Source organism: Callithrix jacchus, chromosome 4 (assembly GCF_049354715.1).
Source record: "Callithrix jacchus isolate 240 chromosome 4, calJac240_pri, whole genome shotgun sequence".
NCBI lineage: Eukaryota > Metazoa > Chordata > Mammalia > Primates > Cebidae > Callithrix > Callithrix jacchus.
In genome coordinates this window covers 89,264,323-89,274,036 of record NC_133505.1, presented here as the reverse complement: position 1 = coordinate 89,274,036, position 9,714 = coordinate 89,264,323, and the positions used below count along the sequence as shown (strand labels likewise).

General features: G+C 42.4%; 1 protein-coding gene across 46 annotated transcripts in view; it reads left to right on the top strand.

Annotated features, from left to right (window-relative positions):
* Positions 1-1,231: 1,231 nt before the first annotated feature.
* Positions 1,232-9,714, top strand: part of SNAP91 (synaptosome associated protein 91) — a 155,515-nt gene continuing 147,032 nt past the window's right edge. For 12 of the 46 annotated variants that reach the window (XM_078369683.1, XM_078369681.1, XM_078369678.1 and 9 more), the window contains exons 1-2: positions 1,806-2,080; positions 2,972-3,131. Coding sequence is in view for 35 of the 46 variants with exons in the window: in XM_078369670.1 (XP_078225796.1) it covers positions 3,002-3,131 (130 nt within the window). In the remaining 11 variants the exon portion in view is untranslated. Of the gene's footprint in view, positions 1,271-1,368; positions 1,717-1,805; positions 2,081-2,968; positions 3,132-9,714 lie in introns of those variants that run through there. The other 34 variants (XM_078369682.1, XM_078369679.1, XM_078369677.1 and 31 more) reach the window with 8 other exon arrangements.

Genomic DNA, 9,714 nt, shown 5'->3' with positions numbered 1-9,714 from the left:
AGAATTGTTACATGGTCTTGATAAATTTTTCATTATGAAATGTGCCTCTTTATTGCTATTAATATTCCTTATTGTAAAACCTACTTTGATATTAATATTGCCACTCCAATTCTTTTTATCCGATTATATTGAGGTATAATTTATATACAACAAAATTAGCCAATTTTAAGTGCACAAATTGATGAGTTTTGAGAAATACATGCAGTTGTAGAATCACCATCACCGTCATGATATAAAACATTTCCATCTCTGCTAAAAGTTCTCTTCTACCCCTTTGCAGTCAGTCCCCTCCCCCAATGCCACAGTCACTGGCACCTGATATGTTTTCTGTTTCTATGGTTTCAACTTTCCCGGAATGTCACATAAATGAAATCAAAATAATAAGTAGAATTTTGGATTGGGCTTCTTTTTCTTCTAATGCATTTGAGGTTCATGAATGGTATTAGTTTGTTTCTTGTTATTGCTAAGTAGTATTCCATTATATAGATATACCACATTTTGTTTATTCATTTACTGATAGAATAACATTTGCCTTTCATCCAGTTTGGGGCCATTATGTTAAGCTGCTATAAATTTGGAGTACAAGTTTTTGAATAAAATTGTGGTTTTATTTCCCTTGTAAACATGGTAAGACTCGTATCTGAGACAATGTTGCCCTTAAGCTGTCTTTCTTTGGTCATCAAGCTTCCAATTAATGCTAGAATCAGTCCCAATAGTTACGAAATCATGACTGCATACTGAACACTGTACCAGGTGAAAGAGAGGAATATATAACAAAACCTTGAGATGGACAGGTAAACATATGGCTTCAAGGCCGAACAGAAGCCACCAGAAGCCAGGGAAAAGAAAGTCAGGAAAGTTCACAAATATAGTTTTGATCTTCATGCTACTGAATTTGAAAAACAAAAAAGGTGAACATAAATAACAACGTTTGAAAATGTCAACACGTTACGCTATTAACCAAGTCCACATCCCTGTTCAGAAATTACTGCGTACTAGTCAAATATACACTTGACATTCAATTGACGGAAGTTCCAACACTATATTTAAATGGCAGAAATTACTTTTTAAGGGTACAAAGATGTTTCGTTATGCACTCAAATGATTACTGTCGAAGGTAATCTGGGACTTGATTAATGGCTTTGTTAATTATTCTCCCTGCGGTAGACCTCAGTATCCGTTTAGACTAAAGGGGCTAGAATTACCTGCCCACCCGGAATCCCAGGTAACTGAGACAAGCGGAGGAGCCCGAGGAACTAAGGACGCACAGGTAACGGTCGCGGCTGGCAGGTAGGATCTGACATTTAAAAATCGCCCTGTTCGTCTGAGCCTCGGTCGCCTTTGGCAGGCGGGCGTGTCAGCGACAGTGTGGGGGAGAAGGGGCTGGGCTTCGCCAGGCAGCGCGCGACGACGCCCTTGCCTTGGCCTTCACTGAGTAGAACCCGAGAAGCCCACTTGCCCGGTCTGGCCAACGCCCCCGCCGCCCAGGGCGCCCCCCGCAGTCGACGGACAGGTGTGCCGGGTGCGCGCTCCCAGTGCGTGCGGAGTGCGGAGCCAGCGGCGTAGGGGCGGCCGGGCGCAGGCGGAGGGCGGCTGACTGGGTGGGTGTCGGCCTCCCCTCCTCTCCGCCTCCTTCTTCTCCCCTCCGACTTGCCGGGGATGCTTGCGTGCGGCGCCCCCTCGCCTTTAAGCTCGCGGCCCCGGGGGGCTGTGTGTGTGAGTAGCTGGGAGGGGGCCGCGGGGCGCTCCGGGAGGGCTCGTCCGGGTTTGTCCGCCGCCGTCACCTGACTCGTCGGAGGAACCACAGCTGAGGTGGGGGCGGGGATGGGGACGCAGCTTGGAGCGCTAGAGAGACGCCGCGGCGCTGGCAGAAGAGGCGGCGGCGGGCGGGTACTGGCTTCTGCGGCCACGGCGGCGGGCGCCGGGACCGCGGAGCTGAGGAGCCGGGCCCGGCCAGGGCTGGAGACATTGCGCCCGGGGCACCGGGTCTGCAAGCGCTCGCACACACCTACCAGCGCGGCTTCCCTCAGCCGCCCGGGTTTTGCTCATCCTGCGGCGGGCGGCGCCGCTCAGGGGCGGGGTAAGTACCCGCGGCCGGACTCGGCCCCCCTACCCGCGCCAGGGCCGCGCAGGGATCCACAGAGGATAATCCCAGGGTGCAGAGAAGGGCAGCGGCCGGGTGACAGCTCCGTGTCGCTCTACAGAGCGGGCGGGGGCTGGGCTGTGCTGTCAGTCCGGCTCTGCTCCAAAGCCAGGAAGGGTGAGGCGCCCCGAGACCCCGGTGCCTCCTCAGAGCTCCTGGGCGGCCCCTGCGGCAGGGATTTGGAGACCGGGGAGAAGGAGCCCGGGCGATGGGCCTCGGCGAGTCTTTGGAGGCTGCGGCAAGGAAGAAAGGGGAGGCGAGGGCATAACATGGCGCAACGCTAGGATAATCTCCTTCGCGACTGAGGGAGGACGAGCCCTTTGCTGCAGCAGCGCAAGGAGGAGGAGGAAGGAGGCCAGGGCTTGGGTATTTATTTGATGCATTCCCCGAAGCCTACTGGCTGCTGGGAGGAAAGTCTGCGGAGGTGGGAGGTTGGCACCGGTGGGTGCAGCATCCAGAGAATAACCCCGACACACGTCGTGGCTAGCCTGGCACCGCAGATCAGGTTGCAAGGAAAGTGCTGATTGACAGGAGGGTACCGAGGGGGCGAATCTGACCTTACGGGGAGACCGGGGAAGAATGGGGACTGTGTCACGATGCTGTGACTGGAGCCCACGCTGGGGTTCCGTGACGGCTCTACTCACGGCCAAGACTCCCTGGACCGCATCGCAGGAGCGGGGCTTTGGCGCGTTGCTGGCTCCTAGAGGTGGTGCCAGGGTGGGAATGGAGGCGGAGAGAGCCGCCGTGCGGCTGGAGGAGGCAGGGCCTGGGTGTTGGAGGGTAGGGTCTGCAGATTAAAGCGGGACCGTCTTCCCTTGTTTCCAGCAGAAAAGGAGGCGGTAGAAGCGACCAGAGAAGATGTCGGGCCAAACGCTCACAGATCGGATCGCAGCCGCGCAGTACAGCGTGACAGGCTCTGCTGTAGCGAGAGCGGTCTGCAAAGCCACTACTCATGAAGTGATGGGCCCCAAGAAAAAGCACCTGGACTGTAAGCATCTCTTTATATAAGAGGGACATGCGCACGGCAGAGGCGCCCGGGATGCTGATGGTGCGGCCTGTGCTCTTGGTTGATAATGCTGCAGCCTCTGATACCCCCAGTCAGGTTGCCCCTGAGCTGAAATTCTCCAACTGTTGAGGTGTTCCCTTGGGTTAGCCCTGAAACCTTGTCTTATGAGCCATTTTTTCCTCTTACTGACCTCCAAAGTCTTGGTGGAGGGGGAAAAAAAATACAGACACACACACATACGTGTATATATATAGAGGGAGATTGTACACTCTGAATTAGATGTTTTTCACCTTTTTTTTTCTCCACCCACCCTCCCCTCTCCAATTTAGAGGAAATTAGAGGTTGCACAGTCAAAAATAAAAAAAGATGGATTTATAGAAGGTCAAACTTGTCACCCTAGTTCTTTCCTAAATACATTTCAGATAGTTCTAAGATAGTATCATCTTTTTCAGTGTTGCTCTTGAGGTTTCATTTGTGAGTATGGGTGTGTGTGTGTCTGTGATATGTTACATACCAAACTGAAATAATTGAAGGTATTGAATGAGGAAATCGGACTTCACAGATATGGTAGTGTCATTTTACACATCCTGGCATACTTTGTCCCATTCTCAGAAAATGCTGGGTGAGATGACTATGCTGTGGTCACAAAATGGATGTACTTCCCCAGCATCTGATATGGTGCAATTTTATATTAAAACATTTAATTCATAATATCATTTTCATAATTGGTTATTTGATGGAAAATGCTTTATTCTAGTCTGAAATCTATATATTTCTGAAATACTTTAACGTAAAATTGTTTGTCATTGAAGGATAAACAGAGACACTTAGAAAAGAAAAAGTTTTTCACTTGCTTTGGGTGGTGAGAATCTTCCATAAAGTCAGGCTATGTGAGTGTATATTCAGCATTTGCTATTTAGTTTTCTTGACCTGCTTAGGATCTTCTGTTGTATTGTGATGTTTTTGGTAAAGGTCAATGTTGGCATGAGAGACACAGGTATAACCATAGCCATTTCCTCATCTGGCTTCGTTTGACCATCTTCTGGGTTTTTTCAGCCTCAGGCCTTTCCCCCACTATCTCTGTGCAGCTAAGAAAATGGCACCAGTGTCAGAATTCACTCTAGCCCTATTATCTGTATAAGCCAAGCTTGATGAAGCTTACAACTGGACATTGTAAGAGTTGCCCAGGGTTGTCAACCTGTTGTCTTATAGAATTGAATAATTTTGTTTCTAGAAGCTCATCTGAGAGGAAAGTACCATTATGCCTTTTGCGAGGGAATGTTTAACAAAATGTATTGCTTACAGCATCATATGTTATATATGCAGTACAAGATGAAAGAGGCCACCAAGGCCAGGGCACCTAACAGAGTAGAAATGTTAAATTCATGACCAGCTCATTTTGCTGCAGCATGCTGAATCATTTAGCCATTTTTCCATCAGTTTCCCCAACTCTGGAAGGATGACTCATGTCTTAAAGGTGTATATCAGTCTAGAAAACCCTCATAATAAAAAATGTATGGGTTATGAATTTGCTACATGCTGATCTATAATGAAAATGATAAATCAGTATACTGATATAATTCAGAACATTCACATGTTTGAACATTTCATTAACACATCCTTCAGATAAAGACTGACTTCTCCAGATCTAAATATTTAGTCACATTAGTATTTTAGTGGAAAAGTCTTTTGAAAATTTCGAAGGTGGGAGGTTTTCCAATATGATTTTTAAGATGTGGAAAATAGGGGGAAGATCTCATGTTATAAATGAAAGCAGCTGAAATAGGAACTGGTGTTTAATTATTAATATGAATGGTCATAAGAACTGAACATTTATTGAGCAGTTACTATATAGCAGGCACTGAGCTTTATATTATTAATCTTTCACCACTTAATGGGTTCAGGGAGAATAATTAACTTTCATGGCTTTGTGTGTATATGTATGTGTGTGTGTGTGTGTGTGTGTGTGTAATGGAATCTGTCTCTGTCACCTAGCTGGAGTGCAGTGGTGTGTTGTCAGCCCACGGCAGCTTCCCAGGTTCAAGCGATTCTTCTGCCTCAGCCTCCTGAGTAGCTGGGGCAGGCGCAAACCACCACACCTGGCTAATATTTGTGTATTTTTTAGTAGAGATGGGGTTTTCCATGTTGGCCAGGCTGGTCTTCAACTCCTTCCCTCAGGTTATCGGCCCACCTTGACCTCCCAAAGTGCTGGGATTACAGGAGTGAGCCACCACTTTACCTGGCCAAAACTTTCATAGCTTTTAACTAGTGCACTTAACTACCATCTGTACTTTATTTAGTAATATACTCTCTTTAGAGAGGAGAGAAAAGGAAACATATTAACCTAAATGGTCTAATCTCCAAAACACCCACACACCCACCTTGCTTGCATAGCTTTCTGTGGAATTGAGCATCAAAATTTGCAAACATATTGCAGCCTTTATACTATGCATGAAAAAATTCTAATTCTGTCATGAAAAAATTGAATGAAAAAATTTTAATTGTCACATAGAAAAATGACCAAAAACCAAGCACTGGGGAGTATTGGTTAGCAGTTTTTCTTTAATGTTTTACTTTTCCAGTAAGTCATAAAATAAATCATTTTCTGTTTAAAACTGACTTTTGGGTGGAATTTGAAGAGATAGCTATCACATTACTAATATGTACTATTCTAAGAAAAGATGCTATGGAAAACCTGAATATATACGTTATATACTTTTTTTTAAAATTTTTTATTGGATTTTAGGTTTTGGGGTACGAGCAGAGCATGCAAGACAGTTGCATAGGAACACACATGGCAGTGTGCTTTTCTTTCCTTCTCCCCTTCACCCACATTTGGCATTTCTCCCCAGGCTATCCCTCCCCACCTCCCCCTCCCACTGGCCCTCCCCTTTTCCCCCCAATAGACCCCAGTGTTTAGTACTCCCCTTTCTGTGTCCATGTGTTCTCATTTTTCATCCCCCACCTATGAGTGAGAATATGCGGTGTTTCATTTTCTGTTCTTGTGTCAGTTTGCTGAGGATGACGTTCTCCAGATTCATCCATGTCCCTACAAACGACACAAACTCATCATTTCTGATTGCTGCATAATATTCCATGGTGTATATGTGCCACATTTTTCCAATCCAGTCTATTATCAATGGGCATTTTGGTTGATTCCAGGTCTTTGCTATTGTAAACAGTGCTGCAATGAACATTCGTGTACATGTGTCCTTATAGTAGAACGATTTATAGTCTTTTGGATATATACCCAGTAATGGGATTGCTGGGTCAAATGGAATTTCTATTTCTAAGGCCTTGAGGAATCGCCACACTGTCTTCCACAATGGTTGAACTAATTTACACTCCCACCAACAGTGTAAAAGTGTTCCTTTTTCTCCACATCCTCTCCAGATTTTTTAATGATCGCCATTCTAACTTTTTTTTTTTTTTTGAGATGGAGCCTTGCTCTGTCTCCCAGGCTGGAGTGCAGTGGCACTATCTTGGGTCACTGCAACCTCTGCTTCCCAGATTCAAGCAATTCTTCTGCCTCAGCCTCCTGAGTAGCTGGGACTACAGGCACATGGCTAATTTTTTAGCCATGCCTGGCTAATTTTTTTGTATTTTTAGCAGAGACTGGGTTTCACCACATTAGCTAGGATGGTCTTGATCTTCTGACCTCATGATCCACCCGCCTCGGCCTCCCAAAGTGCTGGGATTACAAGTGTGAGCCACTGCACTTGGCATGTTATATGCATTATTAAGAGGACATCTTTGCTCAGAATTCTTTGTGAAGTTCCTTTAAAAAAACAATCAACTACCTCAGTAATTTATTCACAGGTTTTCAGTTAACAGTTATAAAACTGAATTGCTATTGAAACATGGAAGCACATAACTAAGTTTCTCTATAGGTAGTGAAGCATTTTCAAGTGGTTGGTGTTTTAGTTTTGAAAATATTAAATACTGGTTGCAAGAAAAAGAGCAAGAAATGTAGAGTTTGGGGTTTGAAACAAAAAGAATTTCAATTAGTTTGATTTGTGTATAACTTTTTAGTTTGGAGTTTAGATTGGAAGATTATAAAAATAGATTTATGGTTCTGTGATTTTTAAAGTTCTTGAATTCGTTGGGCTCAAAATTCTTATGAAATATGTATTTAATATTAAGGTACTGGTTTAAATTATAAATTCTTTTCTCTTTAGGTTGATAGGCCAAGAAAATTATTGTTGTTAATTATGATGACTTATAAAATGATTCTTAAAGATATACGATTTACACACTTTTAAAGAAATGATTTGTTAACATCTGGGGGCAGAATTCCATATGGTGGCAAGGTTGAGATGAAGAAACTATGCATTTATCCCCAGATTTTTTTTTTCTTTTTTCAGTAACAGCACTTTATAATCTAAGTGAGGATTATGTATTTTATGGTACTTTGGGATTATGTAAAACTTTCATTCCATACTCAACTATAATAATGTTGCCCTTCGCATGTGAAAATTAAATGCCTAACCAATACTGGTTTGACACTAACTTTTTCTGGGTCCTATCTATACATTCTCACCTCCTTTCCTTTGTAACTTTTTGTACATATTTGCTAGCATATAAAACATCCAGGACTCAGCGAATGTTTGCCTTCTTGGTTACAACTGTTTGACACTTCAGTGTGGTTGGTTTGTTTTTTTTTTTCTATTATGTATTTGATGCTCTGAAAGGATAGCCCAAGTCAAATCATAAAGTAAAAAGATCAGGTTGCAATAGGCACCCAGTACCTACCCAGTATTGTGATTAAACAAAAATAATAGTTGGTCCAAAGTAACACCTGCAGGGGTAAATTTGGAAAGTTTCACAGCCCTGCTGTATGATTCATTTCAGTTAATACTGCTTATGAATGATTTCTATATATGCTACATTATTGAATATCCTATTTATGATTATCAGAATTCAAACCTAGACATTACTGTTAGCATCAAAACAAAACTTATGAAAAGCCAATTTGTTTTTCAGTAATCCTATTTTTTCTGTATTAAACACTTGAAGCTATTTAGTAATGAGCTTATCCCACATAAAAAGCAAGTGCTTCAGGTTCTGAATCTGATGTTTGAGAGATACTAGAATTTTACTAATGATTCGGTTCTTCCCAAATTACGAAAAACAAAAATATTATGTTTTTTATAAGACTATCTGGTAAAGGTAGTAGGAGATATGGACTGAGTTTTGATTCAAGGTAAATACTGACCCATTAACACAAATTCCTGCTGCTTTAATTTTATTCATAAAATATCTGCAAAAAAGTAAGAAATTTTGTGAGTAAAAATAGAATGAAAATTTAAACCTAAAAGTGAGTTTGCTTTGCATAAATGTGCTTAGTAAATATAAAATATATTTTAACTAACAGAAATTCTGTTTGCACACTAATTCAGTAGATACAATATATATTAGTATTTGTGATAATTTAATAGGGCGTTCTATAAGTGCTGAAAGATCCAAAAAGTAAGCAAAGCTTACCGAATAAAATTAAGTAGAACAATATGTAAAAAATTACTGAACATTAGAATAACTTTCAATTTGAAAAGTATACTAACACTGTAAATATATTTTAGTTTGATTCCAATTGTTCTCATTTAATTATTAATTTCTTTTAAAACACACCCTCTCATTTTTCTGTAATGGGGTATAATCTGTTCTTTCCTCTTGATTTCACCAGAAGACCCAGCCTAAGGGTGAAGAGATGTGGGAGATGCCCTTCTGAAAAGCATACAATATAATTATAATTTATACCATACATGTGTAAGGGGCCCAGTGTGTGTGATTCTGCGACATTCTTGGAAGATGCTCAGTGTCCTAGAAGGGAAGAGAACATGTGATCAGGGTTGACAAGAGCAGGGGAAGTAGAGTGACCAAGAGTCTTAGGTAATAGGAGAGAGCCTGCTTTAAAAATGACCCAAAAATGGCCGGGTGCGGTGGCTCAAGCCTGTAATCCCAGCACTTTGGGAGGCTGAGGCGGGTGAATCATGAGGTCAAGAGATTGAGACCATCCTGGTCAGCATGGTGGAACCCCGTCTCTACTAAGAATACAAAAGATTAGCTGGGCATTGTGGCGCGTGCCTGTGATCCCAGCTGCTCGGGAGGCTGAGGCAGGAGAATTGCCTGAACCCAGGAGGCAGAGGTTGCGGTGAGCCGAGATTGCACCATTGCACTTCAGCCTGGGTAAGGAGCGAAACTCCGTCTCAAAAAAAAAAAAAAAAAAGACCCCAAAATAATGAAACAGACTTTATAGCAGCTTGTGAAACAATAGGGATTTTTTTTCCAGATCTTTTTACTTTCTCATTTTCAAAAGAATCTTTTTTTAAATGGTATAATGTTGAATATATTTGGGTCTCTTTAGATTTTTTTTTTCATTTTTTTGCAATCAGTGTGGTTAGCTGATACTTTCTTAGAATAAAATTGATAACTCAGTTCGATTTTTTAAAACTTGTTTTAGTGATTTAAAATGTTGATATGGAAACATATCAAAATTATATAGATAGTAGGCAAATTCATATCCTAATTGCAATATCAGCTTATAACATTTTAGATTAAAATATAA